This window comes from Dromiciops gliroides, chromosome 1 (assembly GCF_019393635.1).
Source record: "Dromiciops gliroides isolate mDroGli1 chromosome 1, mDroGli1.pri, whole genome shotgun sequence".
Lineage (NCBI taxonomy): Eukaryota > Metazoa > Chordata > Mammalia > Microbiotheria > Microbiotheriidae > Dromiciops > Dromiciops gliroides.
This window is the reverse complement of record NC_057861.1, coordinates 694,838,629-694,858,098: the sequence shown is the minus strand read 5'-3', so window position 1 is coordinate 694,858,098 and position 19,470 is coordinate 694,838,629. Positions and strand designations below refer to the sequence as shown.

The 19,470-nt window shown below is 38.4% G+C and overlaps 1 protein-coding gene across 1 annotated transcript in view; it reads right to left on the bottom strand.

Annotated features, from left to right (window-relative positions):
• EGFR (epidermal growth factor receptor) overlaps positions 1 to 19,470 on the bottom strand; it is a 230,876-nt gene that overhangs the window by 30,748 nt on the left and 180,658 nt on the right. The window contains exons 13-19 of the mRNA XM_043978587.1: positions 18,547 to 18,679; positions 13,645 to 13,735; positions 12,329 to 12,486; positions 8,341 to 8,379; positions 6,943 to 7,084; positions 5,541 to 5,663; positions 4,042 to 4,140 (exon numbers count right to left, since the gene is read on the bottom strand). Of these exons, the coding sequence (XP_043834522.1) occupies positions 4,042 to 4,140; positions 5,541 to 5,663; positions 6,943 to 7,084; positions 8,341 to 8,379; positions 12,329 to 12,486; positions 13,645 to 13,735; positions 18,547 to 18,679 (785 nt within the window). The remainder of the gene's footprint in view (positions 1 to 4,041; positions 4,141 to 5,540; positions 5,664 to 6,942; positions 7,085 to 8,340; positions 8,380 to 12,328; positions 12,487 to 13,644; positions 13,736 to 18,546; positions 18,680 to 19,470) is intronic.

Sequence of the window (19,470 nt, the reverse complement as noted above, 5' to 3'; positions counted from 1 at the left end):
GTCTCTCCCCTACATCTGGGAAGCAGTACAATCACAACACCAAAGAAATTCTCTTTCCATTCTGATTTCCTTTCGATCTGGTCGAGATTCTGGTCCATGTTGTCTTTATTTTAGTGGAAAGACAAAAAATCTGCAAACCTGAGCAGTTCAAGCTGCCCATCTGTTGTACAGTCTGAAAGGAACTGACCTGGAGATGAGGGATTTGGGGGACTGAATGTGGGGAGTGGGTGGATGGGCCACACAGAACATGGCCCTCTTCCCGATTCTCTGAGTGCCTATTAAATCTGATATCCCAAATGAAACTAGGTCATGACTCCCCCCCCCCCCATCCACGAAAAGCATAATAAGATCATTGTTCAGGCCGGTGTCCCTTTCAGAATGCACAGAAATTAAAGTGAGCTTTGTTTTTAGCTGTTTATCTTGGAAATCATTAAGGTACACCATGACCCACCCCAAGTATGCGTGGTATTCCTCAACAATCTCCTAAATTAGCCCAGCCCCGGTGGGACTGGTCATCAAAAAGCAAACGAAAAGATGAGAATAGATGTTTTTGGAGCAGCAAATTCAGGTTTTTTGGTGTTGTTTTGGTGACCTTGAAATGCCCATTATTTTGTTCCAACCCCTGCAATGATTTTTCTGTCTTGCTTCTTCTTTATCCCTGTATTCTTTGAAACATTTTTAATGTATGAAGAGTTGGAAAGGATTTATCTAGTTAACCAAATGATAAAAAGTAAACATGGTCTGGAATCTGTGTGTGTGAGTTGCCAAGTGCCTTCCAATGGGGGGGTGGCAGAGCACATTCAGTTATCTGAACCACTTAAATTACACGCCTTTGATAATTCAAAAGTACACCATTTCCCTTCATCTACAATTATACCATGGGAATAATTTTCTCCTGCACTCGGGGCCAACATTGGCCTGTGAACATGAGGACTTCAGCAGATTCATCACATTTTCCCTTTATTCACTGGCCCTCCTCAATTTGGTAAAGTTCAGACTGATATGGTGATTAAAAGAAAGTTGATAGGAATTCAGAGAAAATCTACAAGGGATCATAGGATCATGGGCTCATATACTTTAATGAAATCATGTAAAGTGAGAAAAAAAGCAGTATTGAAAGGATGGAATACATGATAATGGCAATCATATAAGGAAAGGTAAATGATAAAGAATGCACTAAAAATACTGATGGAACCTCAAAGACAGTAGAGACTAAAAAGGCTTATAATAGTCTGTACATTGGAATGAGTTAACTTAAATATAAATAATTTCTAAAAATTTTACTTTTTTAGCCTGATCTCTTCCATCTCTTCTCATACACACAAACACTGTCTCACATGAACAGTAGAGTCGTGTCAAACTCTACGTGACACTATGGACTTCTTTCCATGGGGTTTTCTTGGCAAGTATACAAGAGTGGTTTGCCATTTCATTCTCTGGTGTGCTCCCATTTTCCAGGTGAGGAACTGAGGCAAATAGCGTTTAAGTGACTTGCCCTGAATCACACAGCTAGTAAGTATCTGAGGATAGATTTGAACTCAGATCTTCCTCATTCCAAATCTTGTTCTCTATCTACTAGTCCAACTTGCTACTACCTGCCACATAGGAAGCCCTTAATAAATGCATGTTGATAGATTGACTGATTAGTATGTTAATCAAGGATGTTTGTTCCCTCCTCACTGGATATTTTTCTACACTGATGAAATCAAAGGTCCAATCCAAAAAAAAATAATTGGGACCTAAGAGATGATATAGGTCACTTCAATCATTTTAAAGAGGATGAAACTGAGGTACAAAATACTGAAATGATTTGCCTGACTTCATACTGGAAGGAGATCTACATCAAATGAGGCAAAGTTATAGCAAGTTAATATAACAGCTACTTCATGAGCTCAGTCTTGGGTCCAGGACTCTTTCTAGCACTCTGTACCAAAGGGAGTTTCCATGAGAAATCTCCTGGAACCCTACTGTATAATGATCTCTCTCGGTTTGGGGGAGGGGAAGGGGCAGTGGGTGGGGCAGAGCCAGTACATGAAAAATGCCATGTGTTTGTCCCCCCTACTCTCACCCCACCTCAGCTGTCACTCACTAGCAAATGTTCCTTCCCATTGCTTGTTATGAGGTAGGTAGTGTGGTTTGCTTGTAAATCATTAAAATAGAACATGTATTTATTTGATAAATCTATAATTAATTTCAATGATGCCAAACTGATTAGTGTAGCATCTTGTATCCAGAAGGATTCCACCAAAGCAAGTCATAAAAGCAGGGAGGGGTTCACAGAGTTAATTAATTCAGGTGTGAAATGCAGAGAAGGTGTTTTACTTGGCCACAGAGGAATGCATCATGTCAATGTACATTACAATCAGGCCTATGTTCCATTGGCTTCTTGTTGTGTTTTCATGCTGTGGGTTGGATCCAAATGAGGGGAAAAATTATCTGACTTCTGTGACCAAGCTTCAAGACAAACTGAGTTTTCAGAGCTTTAGAAATAGGAAAGTCTGAGTTTTTCTTATTTGTATGTATATTGGAAAGAACACTAGACCAGAAATTGCATTTCAGGCAGTGAGGTGGCATGGTAGATTGAACACTCGACCTGGAGTCAGAAAGTTCAAATCCAGCCTTAGATACTTAACTATCTGTACAATAAGTCATACTATCTCTATCTGCCTCAGTTTTTTCATCTATGAAATGTATATAAAATTATATTTACATGTAAATTATATTTGTATGTATATTAAAATTATATAAAATTACATTTACAAATATTTATAAATTTTTAAATACTTAACTATATTTATAAATTTTTAAAATTTATAAAATATTTTAGAAATCTTAAAGAGTTATATAAATACCAGTTATTCACTGATTGTGAATATTCACTAATTGTATGACCTTGGACAAGTCACAACCCCAGTGATTTCCATGTCCTCATATAAAACATGACGATAACAATTTTTGTTTTCTTTACTTCATAGAGGATACTATAAAGATCAAAATTATGAAGCACCTCAAGGTTACAATATGCTTCTTCTCACTGTTTTGCCTTATTTGATGTAGGTCTCCTTCCACTATGAATTACCCTTGATATTATGTCCATAATCTCAAACATCCTCTTTTAGCTTTGGGATGGGTTCCACATATTTTTTACTCTAGAATTTTTTTCTTTGTTCCTCTGGACTCCAGCAGGCTTATCTCCCTAATGATGTTTTGCTTAGGCTAATGTTAAAACGAGCTTGCATTTTCTGAGCATATACAAATCGACAGCCATAGAATGAGATCTGGGAACATGGCAAACTATAGCAAGTTGTCATGGTTGGAAATGCTTCAAAAGTAAATAAGCAACATATAGATATCCAAGAGTTGACTCCAAATTTTCTTATGGAGGGAATGGTGCTTTTATTTTATTTTTTGTTTTTTTGTTTTTGTTTTTGCAGGGCAATGAGGGTTAAGTGATTTGCCCAGGGTCACACAGCTAGTAAGTGTCAAGTATCTGAGGTCAGATTTGAACTCAGGTCCTCCTGAATCCAGGGTCAGTGCTTTATCCACTGCACCACCTAGTTGCCCCCAGTGCAGTGTTTTTATGATGGGCAACGTGCAATGCATTTAATCAATGAATAAGCATTTAGCGCCTTTACATTGAGCTTAAATGCAAAAAGCACTTAAACTACAATAATCTAAAAAGTCTATGATTTTGAAGATATTTTGTTTTGTGGGTCTCATTGTATAACCTTCAGTTCTGGAATTCTCAAACCTTTTCCTCTCAAACAAGCCAAGGGAGAACAACGCTTTAGGAGACAATCTGGGAGTGAGGGGCTTCATTCACTCCATTGCTTCATCCCAACTACAACAGGGAGAAGAGCCATGTAAAACCAATAGAAAAGTAGAAAGTAGTACTGGAGAAAAAGCTTAAATAAAATAAGCATAGGCACACTGTAGTGTGCTTACTTCAAGTAGAGGGGCCTCTGGCAGCCAAAATCCCAAATTATTTGAAATATAAGATACATGAAGATTTCGGCCTAGAGACTGAAAAGGAAAACTCACATCAAGAATTTCCTTATTGGCTTTCGGAGATGTGGCCTCTCTTAATTCTTTAATGGCGACAGGGATCTTTACCTTCTCTCCTTCTGGAATCCACAGTCCCTGCAATAAGAACAGAGAGGTTATTAGCTTAGAAGGGCTCATATCATAACAAGACATGAAAGGCTATCTCTGGTGCTTTGGATTGCAAATGTGATTATTTTTATTGAAAATATACTCCATATAGATCCATACAAAAGAACCAAGGGGGTATGGATCAATCAGGCAATATAATGGAACTGTCATGTTAAATTTAATATGCTTTTTTAAAAAAGCTATGTGCATGAGAGATCCATGGAGACATATACATTCATCCTGTTCTTTGTGAAAAGATAGGTTCATGCTTTTTGATGTTGGTCAGGCTCATAATAAAAATGAATATTAAAAAATATAAATTCCAATTGGATGACATGTTTCTTAGTCACTGCCTGCCAGGAAGGATGGACAAAGGCTATGATTTCTTGCTTTGAACTTTAAAAAATTTATTTAGAATTTTCCCCACCTTAAATGTAAAAACAAATTGTAACTCCAATTTTTAAAACTTTGCGTTCCAAATTCTCTTCCTCCTTCCCTACCCCCCCTTAAGAACTCAAACAATTCAATAGAAGTTATATATGTTCAGTTGTTCAAAACATATCAGACAAAAAAACTTTAGAAAAAAGGAACTAACAACAAAAATATATATACTTCCATCTGTATTCAGATACCATCAGTTCTTTCTCTATAGATGGATTGCATATTTCATAAGTCCTTCAGAGTTGTCTTGGATCATTGCATTGCTGAAAATAACTAAGTCATTTGCAGCAGATCATCTTCAATATTGCTGTTATTTTGTATACAGTACATTTTACTTTGCAACAGCTCACATAAGTCTTTCCAGGTTTTTTTTTTCTGATAAAAGGATATGATTTTTCATGAAGTGTTTAGAGGGTAGGCTGTATTGTGTGAGTACATTTACCTAGATAAAGTGCATGGAAGTCTTGAGGTTAATGTACAACAGTAAGCCTAGGACATTTAAGAAACAAATATGGTACTTAAAGAAATTAGACTAAGAGCAAGGAAGCTTTTAAATAAAGTAGAAAACAAAACCTATTTTAGGACTAGACGCCATGTGCTTTCAATATGTCCCCTTTCATGCTTTATTTATATTCACTTCATTGCTCAGAGACAGGTTACTTTTCGTGACAAGATGTGTGGGGTCCACTGGCGCAAGCTGTCCCTGGGGCCACTGATCTCTCACAGAAGTCATGAAAGCTTTAGCTGTCTGAATAAGACTTTGGAAGCTCCCAAGTCTTTGATGCCACCGACAAGAAATGGTAAAAATAAGTAAAAATATATACCTATGTTGCCATTGCTTGTGGTGCTTGGCACCTCTCACATGTGTATGTCTCCCTATCCACAGTCCATGTGTCAGACCAAAGGCCTTTCATTCACTTTATGACTTTGTGTCTAGATCATCTTACCTTATACACTGTGCCAAAAGCTCCAGAGCCAAGGACTTTGATCTTTTTAAATTCTGTCTCCTTTAGGATCCGTAAAAGAGCCTGGTTGGGAGCTTCTCCACTAGGGGTAAGAGGCTCTACAAGCTATTAAGAGAAAAACAAATGAAAGGACCTGTTGAAAAGCTGTGAATGATACACAGGGACAGTGAAAACCAGAAGTTCAGAGCATAAACATCCATAGAGGTCAAATATTAATGAACAGCTGTGTGTGGCTCTTATTTAATCTCAATTAATTATCGGAAAATTTTTAATAGAAAAGAGGTTCTTTCTCCAGAAGAACATGAAGAGTAACTGAATATAGCAGCAGTTCACATGTAAACATTGCTTGCTTTGTGGAATATATAATAATCCAACAAAGTTGGCTACAGAACACTGTTTCGTCAAGTGAATCCTTTTATCCCATCACTTTGATTAGAATATGGGAGATGTGTTTCCAAGGCAAGGAAAAATTTGATTCAGGAAAGAAGTGAAAGCATTTAGTGAAGAAGGCATCTAGAAGGTGACCATCTTGATGGTATACTGGGATTATGAGTGGGAGGGAACTCAGAGGGTACCTAATCCAGTGCTCTCATTTGACAGATGAAAAACCTGAGGCCTAGGGATTTTAATTACCTTAGCCAATGTCACATGAGTAAGTAATAACAGAGGCAGGACCTGAGACCAAACTCAGTTCTCTACACTGTACCATAGGCATTGTTGTCTGGCAATAATTGGTGGAAGTTGTGATTTCCTTCCTGCCCCCCCTCCTCCCACTGAATTAAACTTCTTGAACTCTGTACACCATACAGTGAGCATAGCAATGAGTACACATATAGTTGCTGGCATGAATTGACTTATAATTCCAAGTATAAAACCACCCAAAAGTAGCTACCTAATGGAAGCTATATGATATATATATATATATATATAAATAGATGTATATTATATATAATTATACAGCTACATAATATATACATATATATTATACATACATAAAATATATCATCTAAATATATGTATAAAATATCTGTATCTATATCTATATATATCTCCCCTCATTCATGATACCATATTTCCTTAAATAAAGTCCTACACTGATGTCTCATCATGATATGGAAACAACTCTGAGTTCTTGGATATTATGAAAGCTTTGATCAGAAAGCCTTCAAGAAGAGGTTCAGTGGTGGACCACAGTCCAGTATCAATTACCTGAGGACCAACTTAACTAAATTTGGCTTCACTCTTCACTTGAAGGTTAATTGGAGGTAGAAGGTGAACCAGGTACCCCGACGTTGGAGTCAGAACACTTTCTATGATATCATACAAGTCTAGTCAGTTGCATAATAAACTCTCAAATGGGAAAGATGGAATCCTAGCCTCTTACCTCCCTTTCTTGTAGCAGCCTGCGCAGTGTGCGTTTACGGACAATACGGCGCCTTCGAATGAAGAGACCGATGGCAAGCATCAGTACTAGCAGTAAGAGAAGGCCACCTACAATTCCAATGGCGACGGAAGGGATGTTGGGGCTGGAAAGGAGAAGGAGAAAAAGAGGAAAGCATGTTTGATGGGCTTATCAATGAAATAAGATTGAGTTTATTTCTTGTATTTTGGCACCTGAAGTTCCCCTTCCCCTCTATCCCACAGCTAAAAATCCTCATCTAAGACCAAAAAATAAAACAAAACCCAACCTATAAATGTCAAATACCACAACAGGAGAATGAAAAGTATAGGAAGTAGCTGCCTTAATTCCCTCTGTAGGGCATGAGGTAGGATGCAGTTAAGGCTAGGAACAGCAAAAGCAGGAGGCTCTATGACATCCAAAGTACAAAAAAAAAAATCTGGTGTAGAATAAAAAGGCAGAATAAACCAATACAAGATCCATAGAAAGAGAGATAGGTGTCATGGCTCAGAAATGGACAGGTGAAGGAGGAAGTGATGAATGGGTGAAGAAAAGAACTTCTTCTTGCCTTAAAATCATAGAGAAGGGCAAATGAAAACAGTGCCAAGTAATTTGTCCCATGAGAAGGAGGTCATATCTTAAAGAAAACTTGATTTAATCAATGGTCACTAGTTCAAACCTGCCAGAGGAAAACGGTTCTGGATTAGGGGAGGCTGAATTTAGACTTACTATATAGTTACTACTTTAAAGTATCTGAAGTAACTTGAATGTTATGTCAATACTGTTTCCATCAGTGCAATGGAGAGTCTAAACATGAAGCCAGAAAAACAATGGCAGTTGATGTGGTCTTTAGCAGTAAGGCCTAAAACATGGGGTGGGCCCGAAGCACCCCCAGTCTAGATTTACTACGGTAGTATTCTGACAGGTCTTGTAGCCACTGGTCTCTTACCACTGCCATCCATCCTCCACTCAGAAGCCAACATGGTCCTGTCACTTCCCTGCACAGTGAGTTCTAGTGGATCTCTCTTACATCCAGGATCAAATACAAATCGTCTCTTACTCACCCTGCTCCTGCTCTGCCTCCACCTATGTTATTGCCTGGCTTCCTCCAAGGGTTATCTCAGATTCCATTTTTCTGGTCCCTCAGATGGTAGTACCTTCCCCTCTTAGATTACCTTCCATATGATTCTGTGAGTATCCTGTAATTTCCTAGTATCTACATGTCTTCTCCTTTGAAAAGTTAGCTCCTTGAAGGCAAGGAATTCCTTTTTTAGCCTTTCTTTTTATCCCTAGTGTTTAGCAAGTATCTGACTCACCATAAACTCTTAACAAATGCTTATTGACTGACTAATAAATCAGTAGAGTTATACCTGCAATACTTACCCAGGTGTGGGACAGCCTTCAAGACCTGGACCTTCACACCTGTAGAAGGAAAGAAAGAAAAAAACAAAAACAAAAACAAACCAACATCAGCTACCATACCTTAAAAAAAATTAATGAAAGTCAACAATTCTACTGGGAACTATTGGTCACAAATGAATTTTCGTTATTTCTTTTTAATCTGATCAACCTATGAGACAAAATACATTAAACCCCCAAACTGGCATTTACATTGAGCTTTAAAGTTTGCAAATTGATTTACAGATATGGCCCAAGCTGGAGGAATGTTACAAATACATTTCCTTTAAATTACTGAATGTATAAATGTCCCATAGGCACATGTATCTCACAGGGGTCTTTATGTCTGGGGATGTGACTACTGTCCAGATGAAAAGTGAAAAATGCAGTCACTCTTGCAGATATTTCCAGATATGTAGCATTGTAGAAAGAATATGTGGCAGGTTGCTCATTCCCAGCATGGTGCCCTGTAGGCCCAGATCTTAACACAATGCCTGGTACAAAGTAGGTACTTAAATGCTTGTTGACTTGACCTGCACTTTGGATTCTTTAGAGATTATGTGGATCCTCATTCACAGTCGTACAAGATTCAAATTTGTCCATCGACAAATCGACTCAGGTCTTAACACAAACTGTGTGACTATGAGCACGTTGCTTAACTGCTCAGTGCCCCTAGTAGCTCTCATTAAGAATACAGATCTGAACTAATGGGGGAAGTTTCTCCAACAAGAGTTTTCTGCTCTGATGAAATAATTGGTCTGGACCCCTTTCCCTCTCTGATACAACCTCTTCCAGCCCTCCCCACCCCAAGCAGTCAGATCAATTTTTTTCATTACCATCAAGATTTAAAAAATTAACTTTCCCCATAATTATTCATTTGAATCTAATTTAACTGGTCAGTTTCTGTCTAATTTATGGCCTTTTGGGGGTGAAACAAATTATAATAGCATAGGTTACTTCCAGGCCTAATCAAAATGAGAAACTATCTTTTTATAATTTCCTAAGCTTCCCAAGACCTTCCCATGACCTCTCCTTTTCATTCATTGTCCCAATGCCAAAGGAAAATGAAGATCTGGGTTCCAACCACTGAAAATTCCTCCTGGGTGCTTAGTTGAATTAATGGCAGAATTTATAAACCCGTGGCCACAAAATTTGTGGGACCAAGCCATCGGCGATAAGGCCAAGCATTATTAATTGCAGAGCAGTATTTCTTTTTCATACTCCTTACTCAGCTCCTTTGCCACCTGAGGTTAAAGTGATTTGTGGTCCCAGGAGAAGAGAAATGCAGAAAATAGAAACTATTATAAAAGTTTAAAGGCTTAATCACATTAACATGTCCCCTCAGTCACTGAGATTGTAACCCAGTTTGGATCCTGTCTATTAAAGACTCTTTTTCCCTTTAGATGATAGCTCTAAATGCTAATTGTGTAAGCAAATGCAACAGATTGGGAGGGGGACCCCAAACCCTTATTTAGTGAATATCTACTTCCTACCCCTTCTTGAGTAAAATGCTGTGCTGAGCCAGACAAAAGCTAAGGATGGACAATAAGCCAGGCTCAGAATTAAGGAGATGAGATTGGATTGCATTTTTTTTTTTTTTTTTTTTTTTTTTTTTTTGCGGGGCAATGGGGGTTAAGTGACTTGCCCAAGGTCACACAGCTAGTAAGTGTCTGAGGCCGGATTTGAACTCAGGTACTCCTGAATCCAGGGCCGGTGCTCTATCCACTGTGCTACCTAGCTGCCCCCCTGGATTGCATTTTGGGAAACTGACTAGTACTTTCAGTAATTCCCAAGCTGCTTAACAATATAAAAATGCATCTTAAAAAAATTAATACCAATATTTTCTTGGTAATTCTATCTGACTACTTGTGGGATATTGCTATCAAAGAATCAAAACTGTAGGGACTCCAAGGAATAATGGCTAGATGCATAGTGGGTGTAAGTGGGCCACAAAGTATTATTGCCAATGATGATTTGTACACAGGAAGTGTTGTAATGAGGGGGAGAGTTAAGAGTTTTCATTTGCCATTTTTCAGTTGTGTCTGACTCTTTGTGACCCCATTTAGGGTTTTCTTGGCAAAGATAGTGGAGTGATTTGCCAATTCCTTCTTCCCTTCATTTTATAGTTGGGAAAACTGAGGCAAACATGGTTAAGTGACTTGCCTGGGGTCACAGCACTGAAGGCCAGATTTGCACTCAGGAAGATGAATCTTCCAGACATGGCACTTTATCCACTGTGCCACCTAGCTGCCCTATGAGAATGACGTTGTGTTTTAGTAAAACATTTGCTAAAGTATCTCATTAATTCTATCCTTAGATAGAATAGAAACATAAATTTTGAGCTAGAAGGGAATTGTGAGGTCATGTAGTCCAAAGTCTTTGTTTTACAGATGGGGATGCTGAGCCCCTGAGAAGAAAAGTGACTTGTTCAAATATCACACAGAGAGGCCATGGCATGGCCAGGATTTCAACCCAGATTTTTATCTCTGAATCCAGTAATCATTCTACTGCTTTGTGCTATACTGGTGGCCTATTAAGTGGTGGAATATTAAGACCCTGAGGAGAATTCCCAGTCCATTAGATGGATCCTGTACGGAGGATTTATTGGAGCCCGTGGACAGGAAACACACAGAGCGAGATGATATGGATGGGCTGTGATCTCACCAGTGCAGGCGAGTGGGTGCCCAAACCTGTGAAATCATAGATGTGTTGAAATTTCATACTATATTTAGTGAAGACACGCTGCCTTTAATATAGGAGATAAGGCTTCCGATCATCTGTCAAGAAGGTATGTTGCCTAATAACATAGGCCGATTGGGCTCTTGAAAATAACGAACACTGGACTTCAAAGAGAGTAGGCAGGAGATGTCAGATAGGACTCTTAATGATGTGATGATGATAATGAAAAATTTTAATAGGCATTGGAAAGACTACAAGAGCTTTAGTTCCCTGGTCAGTGGTGCTATTATCATGCCATATTTACTCTGATTTAAGAAATTTTGGAAAAGTCTCAAAAATGTTGGGTGACTGATGATTTATACTTTTTGAACCTAACTATGGGGTTTCTCTAAACTTAGCTGTTTTCTTTTTTTAAGTAAATAGTATTTCATTTTTTCCAATTACATGTAAAGATAGTTTTCAATATTTATTTCTTTTTTGTGGGGCAATGAGGGTTAAGTGACTTGCCCAGGGTCACACAGCTAGTAAGTGTTAAGTGTCTGAGGCCGGATTTGAACTCAGGTCCTCCTGAATCCAGGGCCAGTGTTTTATCCACTGTGCTGCCTAGCTGTCCCCTCAATATTCATTTTTATAAGATTGAGTTCCAAATTTTTTCCCTCCCTCCAATGTGCCCTCCCCATCTGCTAGAGATAATACACGTGCAATCATGTTAAACATATATCCACCTTAGTCATGTTGTGAAAGAAGAAACAGAACAAAAATGAAAAGCCATGATAAACAAAAAACAAAAAATAGTGAAAATAGTATGCCTCCATTTGCATTCAGACTCCATAGTTCTTTCTCTGGATGTGGAGAAGATTTTCTGTCATATTAGCTCTGTTTTCTTTATTCAAACTAGAAGCAGAGCTGTTGAATGGAAAATGGCTTATGGGAAAATACCAAAATTCACTATGAAAAATCGGAGAACTACTCCTAGGGTCTGAGGACACTGGTTTTTGTGACCAGCACAACCTGTACTTGTACTAGCCTTACATAATCAGGCCATCAGTCCAGCTGAAGAAATGGTGCTCCAATGAGATTTTTGCATTTGTATTTACATTGTCATTAATTGAACCCATCCGCTAAGATAGTCAAGTGAAAATGCAGACCAACAAACAGCAACTAGTTCGACTTCTTGGATGTGTTATTGTGGCAAAAAGATGGTCCATGCTGATACAACCTTAGCTTCTTGTCATTTGCTTTCACATTAATTAGTTTGTAATTTTACATTTTTCCCCCTAAAGCTTTTACTTACCCATAGGTACAATTAGGATGACATCGTTGGCAAATCTTGTTAGCATCAGCATATTTCCAGACCAGGGTATCATTTTCTCCCAGGATTCCAGCTGGGCAAGTCTTCACACAGTGAGGACCATCTATATAGTGGGCACACTGGATACATTTGTCAGGACCCTAGAACAAAACAAAGTAAATTTTATAAGCTTTCTTATCCTTTAAGGTGGCAAATGTTTTATTCAATTCTGTATTTTATCCTAAGAAGGAAGAAAATAAGGAAGCCAGACATTCTAACATGGATATTGAGTCAATGTGGTATCATGGGAAGATCTCACTGGATTGGGAGGCACAAGACCTGGGTCTGCCATGCCACTTGATCTCTCCCTCTTCAGGTTCCTCATATTTAAAATGAAGAGGTGGGAGCAGATGGTTGCTAAACTCCTTTCTGTTTCTAAAAACTAATCTAAATCCTACATTTTGCCTTTGCTTACACATTCAATGAAGGGAAATCTACCAACTCAAATCAGGTCATTCCAATTTGGGAAAGCACTAAAGGTTACAGACTCCCCCCCCCTGTATTAAGCCCTAAACTGGTCCCTTTCACTTCCACCCTTTCACCTTGATTGTTCCCACTGGGGGCTGGGAGGGATCAAATAGAATAAATAGAATTCTTTCTCCATAATTCTTGAAGATAGCTATTGTGCACCCTCTCTCTGCTTTCCCTATGTAAGGCTTAATATAACCAGCTCTTTCAACTAGTCCTTGGATGGCATGGACCTCATGCCGTGGAAATAGCCCTGGTTACCCTCCTCTGGAAGTTCTCCAATGTCTATCCTAAACTGAGTCACCCTGAATATTTCTAAAAACAAGAAGAATATTAATCACTAATACAATTAATATGCCAAGCCCTGTGACTTCCTCAGAAGAAAGTGAATAGAGGAATCTATATCATGTAGCATAGTGCTATGTTTATGCTTATTGTATAAGCATGGGCTCAGAACAAGGACCAGATGGAAGAACAGGTATATTAAAGGATGAATATAAGTGAAATTTTACTAACTAGTATACCGTAGTTAATCTTATCTCTATTAAGTGTGTCCAAAAAAAATTAAAAAATTAAATTTAATGAAACTTTTTCTTTTGGTGAGGCAATTGGGGTTAAGAGACTTGCCCAGGATCACACAGCTAGTAAGTGTCAAGTGTCTGAGGTCGGATTTGAACTCAGGTCCTCCTGAATCCAGGGCCAGTGCTTTATCCACTGTGCCACCTAGCTGCCCCAAATTAAATTAATTTTTTAAAAAAGTGTGAGTCCAGGGTATCAGATAATCTCCTTACCGGTCCTGTGCAGGTTAGATTCATCACCTGAGGCAGACACTCAGAGTGACACTGCATACATTTCAAATTCTCCATGTACTCTCTTGGCTCTCTGGGAGAAGAGAAAATGAAGAAAACTGATCAATTCTACTAAATGGCATCCCAGAAGAGTCTTTCTTTACTCAATGCAGTTTCAGACTGGCTCAGGTGGCAGGTTTAAAATTACATGCAAGACAAACATTTCCTATGTGACCCAACATAGAAATACAGCCAAACTTGGTGACACGGATTAGAGGTCAAACAGGTTAACCCTAGGGGAAAAAAAGAGGACTCATTATTGGTTTATTATTGACTACATCCCTGTCACCTGGATCCATGGTCATCTGTGTGCTAAAGAGAAGTATAACAATGAATTATAATAAAACATCTTTCCTACATTTCTCAGTGGCATGCCTTTAAAAATGATGTAGGAAAAGTCTTAAGTGACCTCTTAAAGAGATCACAAACCTTGAAAATTACAGGTAGGAAAACGCTAATTGTAGAATGTAGGTGAGGAAACAAAGCAAGGTGTATTAACCTTCTATTAGTGAGGGATTATTAAACTACAAATGTGAATCAGGTTACTCCCCCTCCCCTCCACCCCTATTACCACTAAGGTTTTACGTAGAGATTTTTTCAAATATATATTGTAATGCCAGTTGAGGAAAAAGTGGATGTCCGAGTCAAAAGATGAAATGGTAATGACAGATGTTAAGAAAAGTGAAATGTGAATGCTGATTAAGTCCATGTCTTTGCTCTAGGCAGCACACAATAAATGCTTAAACATGTAAATTTGGCACAGATGGTTCAGATTGCAAGGAAGCACTTTCATTTGAGGCAACTGGTATTCATTAAATCAAATCCCCTCATAATCTGACACCCAAATTCATCTCTTCTTTTATTGTAGGCACTTGTCAAAAGAAATTTTCTTGCAAAGGTACCAGCTACTGAATGATAAGTTGCTATATGCTAATATGAAAGTTTCTAGCTAGGACACCACAAATGTTATTTAATTAGACTTGGTTACTATGTTTCCTTAATAAGAATTATTCTGGAAGTATTTATACATGCCACTGTGGTTGTGCAAACATTCCTTCTTTGATGTTAACACTTAACATTATACTAATTGAGTATAGTTGTCTTTGCAACAGTAACAATCTAGGCCCAGTGAATCTTGGAGAACTAATCTTTTTTCGGATCACCTTCCACTTTTTGGGTAGGATTCAAGATATGAGGCATCAACTTGATTACATTATGTCCAGACCTGAAGAAATCTGGGAGAAGGTTGGAGCTTCTATCTTCTTATCTTCCTACCTAGGAATACCAAGTCTTTTCCATTATTTAATTCATCCTATTAATTTTGTACTATCTAGTTATGCCTCTGGATCCTGTTTTCACCATTTCAGCTTCAAAACTGCCTCCTCAACTTCCATTTGGATTAATCCAAAAGATGTTAAACATTATGTTTGGTCAATTCCAAGGTTCTCACAGTATTAATGTGTTCTGTAGGTATGTTGCTTCATATTCAAATGCTTTTTTGCTATTCTCAGGATTTTCTAAGCACTGAGTAGAAGCAACAAAGAGAATTTCTAAGAATACCACTTGGGAACGATATGGCATCTTTGGGAAAGTATATTAAATCTGAAGAGCATGCATGGTTTGGATCCTGATTGACTCCAAATACATGCTGCTGCTATCTATGAACTTTCATTACTGAGATTAACATCACTTTGCCTTATCAAGGAAATTCAGATGGTTCAGAATGAAGACTATAATATATAGATAATATACATATAGTGACAGAGACTCTAGTCTTTTTCTACAGTCCACTCCGTTATTTAAAATCTTCTTGGGGAGAAAAGTGTCTTTATTATTTTTTTTTCTGGCAGTGGTGGTGGTGGCATATGGTGGTATCCTACCTCCCACTATGGAAACTCCTTCTGCTGAAACAAATTCTTGGAGAATACCTGGGATCTTGAAAAGTAATGTGATTCCCCCCTGGTCATTTGACTATTATGTGTCAAAGTCAGGACTTGATGTTGTGTCTTCCTGACTTTACCATGATGCATCAAACAGAAGAAGCTTAATTGTTCAGAAGCTGATAACTGATGTTCTCCATTCTTGCTATGCTATTTAGTAATTGTGTGACATTAGAAAAGCCACTCCAGCTCCCTGTTAACTGCTTCCCTCATCTGTTTTTTTGTTTTTTTTTTTTTTAGTGAGGCAATTGGGGTTAAGTGACTTGCCCAGGGTCACACAGCTAGTAAGTGTTAAGTGTCTGAGGCTGGATTTGAACTCAGGTCCTCCTGACTCCAGGGCCAGTGCTCTATCCACTGTGCCACCTAGCTGCCCCTTCCCTCATCTTTAAGAAGAGACAGTTGTCCTAGCTCATCTTCTCAGATCCCTTTCTACTCTAGAGCTGATGATTATAATTTTTTCTGTTGAAAGTAGAACACTAATAAGTGGTTTTCAGGTACAATAAAAGATTTAGAGTCAACATTTTAAAAAAAGAATTCCAAAGAATAACAGAATGTGAAAGATAGAAGGGACCTTACAGGCTAATTAGTCAAAATCTTTCATTTTATTGAGGAGGGATCTGAAGCACAGAAGGGAAATCATGAGGGATGTTAAACATTTCAGTGGTTTAGAAATGGACATTAAAAGTAGCATAAAGTTTTCTTTTTCTGAGACAATTCACATAGGGTCTTACCTAAAAATGAATCTTTTTGTCTGTGTGATAAAGAAATAAGACTTTATGGACACTGGGGGAGGGAGGCATGATCTCTCCATTGTCAGACCAACATCCCATCCCCCTCCACAAAGATACATGCAACACATGTATCTGGATACCAAACTCAATAAGCTCTAGTGTCACTACCATTTCCCAGCAAATTCCTTGAATCCAAATGCAGTGATTTGTTTCACAGAAAACCCAATCCCAAATTCATGTAGTCCATACCTGTACAGCAATGAGTAAATTAAGCAGCTGTTTTGGTGTTAAGCAAATATATAGCCAGAAAGTTGATGCCCACAGATAGTAAACCCTCGCTGCCCCACACCCTGCAAATTGGTCCAAATTTGGAGGTAGGCAATTGCATTTAGGATTACGATGAAAGAAAAACCAGAAGTTTGAAGGAAGGAGGCCTTGAGAAGTAATGAATGAAAAGCAGAGCTATTCCTTTAGGGGGGAAATGGAACATCCTGAAAGATGAAGCCAATGCCTGAAGAATACATCTTCGTCAGAGCGCTGGCTAAGTGAGGAAACATGATCCTGCAGTATTTGCAGAACATTTTGTTTTCCATCTCAAGTAAAATTATTTAACAAAGAGTCCTGAGTCAGGATGAAGAATTCTCCAGGCCTTAGCATGAAGAAATGAGTAAGGAAGATAATACATGATTGGGACTTTAGAGGATGTCAGTTTCTCAAGGCACAGGAAAGACCCAGGGTTTAGCGAACAGGGTACATGAGCTTTCCTCGTTTTGATTTCTTAAGGCAAGCCAGGCATTTGGGAAATGTGCTGAGATCAAAGATAGCTTCGACATTTGTTATAGCACTTTACATTTTACAGAGTGCTTTCCCATACGTACAGCTTCTCATTTGATCTTCACAACAAGCACGTGAAGTAACTGGAGGAGGATAAATAAAGAGGAAATATGATCTCACTCAACTACCCGGATTTGTTTTAGGTTGGATTATAATGAGTGTAAACCTGCCATCTTCAAGAGAATAGTCATTTTTTGCACACCCCCTTCTATTTCTATGGTAGATAAGGATTTACAAACACTTTTATCATTAAAAGCCTTGGGGTTAATCCCCAAAGTGTGAAAAGCCTTCACAGGATATACCTGAGACTATAGGTTTCAACCTGAATGGTAATAAGGAACAGTGAATTCAGTGCATTGTCTGGGCACCCATGAACACAAACATGCATACATTGTGTCAACATGTAGGGAAGAGGGTTACCCAGAATCATCTTCATGTTGTGATTAAAAAAACAAAAGTGGCTCTCCTTAACAAGACCCCCAATCCTTCAAATACTGGGACTAAATTCAGCTCACTGTGGAGGGTGATGGCCAAAGGCTATATTTATCAATTCTTAGAAATTCGTTAGAAATTTTTAGAAGTACTTTAGAAACTAGGAGTGCAAATGGATGTATTTGCTTGGATTCCTAAGTTGGGTAACATTTATAACTCTCCCAAAGTAGAATAGGCTGCAACAGAGGGCAGCAGCTGGTTCCCCTTCACTGGAAGGCTTTGAGCCTGTGGTGGATTATTAAGTACGATGTAGACTAGATTCTTAGGTAGCCTATTAGGTCCCTTGCAATTCAGATCACGTGACTCTGAGCAAGGTTGTTGTGGGTATCGATTGGAATGATAAGGAAAGCACTGTGAACCCTAAAACATCATATAACATGCTAGCTATTGTTATTATAAATTAATAAGCCATACAAAAAGCAGCAGAAACCTTGGCTCTAGCTAACTGTGTGAATGTGGGTTAAGAGGCAGCCTAATAGTGCTCAGACCTTCAAAATCAGGAAAACCTAAACTTGGGTCTACCTGTGAGACGACTAGCAGGTCATTTAACCTCACTAATATCATTGTGCCTGCATTGGTCAAGGTATTCAGCACAGAGATGAAATCACAGATAAATATAAAAGGGACAGAATATTTGTACTACAGATATCATTGAATTGCTTTGGCAAAAGTACTTTGGAAACCTTGAGGTATGGTATCAATGAGCAATTACTTTATGGGGAAGCTATGACCTCTGAAAGAGATTTTGTAAACAAATAACTGTGAACCTTTAAAAATTGATTTTTTCAATGTCATGAGTATTTTTCTTGTTGGTCACAATAGAGAAAAGCCAAAGGAAAATTTCTTACCCTTCTAGAATATTGCATTTCTCGACACATTTCTTGTGACGGCTCACATAGCGACAGGACAAGCAATGGCTTGGCTTTGGGCCCCAGCAGCCATCAGAAGAGCACAGCTCATGACAAACATGGCCCAGAGCCCCTGAGGAAGACAAAGGAAGTTTCAGGGGAGTGGTTGAAGTACCCTGGTCCTGCTTTAGGGCACAGATCTTCTGATTTGTGTCCTGTGTTGTTTCACAGAATCTCAAAGTCAGAAATGATCTTTCAAGTCCATCTATCTAGCCCAAAATATCTCTGAATCTTGTAACCTGTGTGACCTTGAGCAAATTCACTTAAAACTTTTTCTGCCTCAGTTTCCTAATCATTAAAATGAGGGGGTTGTATTAAATGGCCTCTGAGATCTCTTCCAGCCTTTGGTCTATAATCTTAAGCACTTGACCAAGAATCTCCAATAAACGGACATCCAATTTCATCCTCAGTAATGACAATCACTCCCTCCAAAGGCAGCATGTTCCATGTTTTAATTCTAGTAATAACAGCATTTATATAGTGTCTACTATAGTGCCTATAAAATATTTCAATTGATCTTCATAACAACCCTTGGAGATAGGTACTAAAATTATTATTCCCATTCTACAGTTGAGGAAACTGAGGCAAATGGAATATGTGATTGGTCCAAGGTCACACAGCAAGTAAGTGTCTGAGGCCAGATTTGCACTCAGGTCTTCCAGATTCCAATGTTCCATTCACTGAGCCACCTCGCTGGCTTTTTCCTTATGCAAAGCACAAAACTTCCCCTCTGAAACCCATTTTTGCTACTGAGATCATGCAGAACAAATCTAATCCCATTTCCAAATGATAGCCCTCCAAATCAAAAAAAGTTAAGTCCTTTCCAGGCTAATCCTCATGACATGGTCTTCTTTCTTTTCTCAC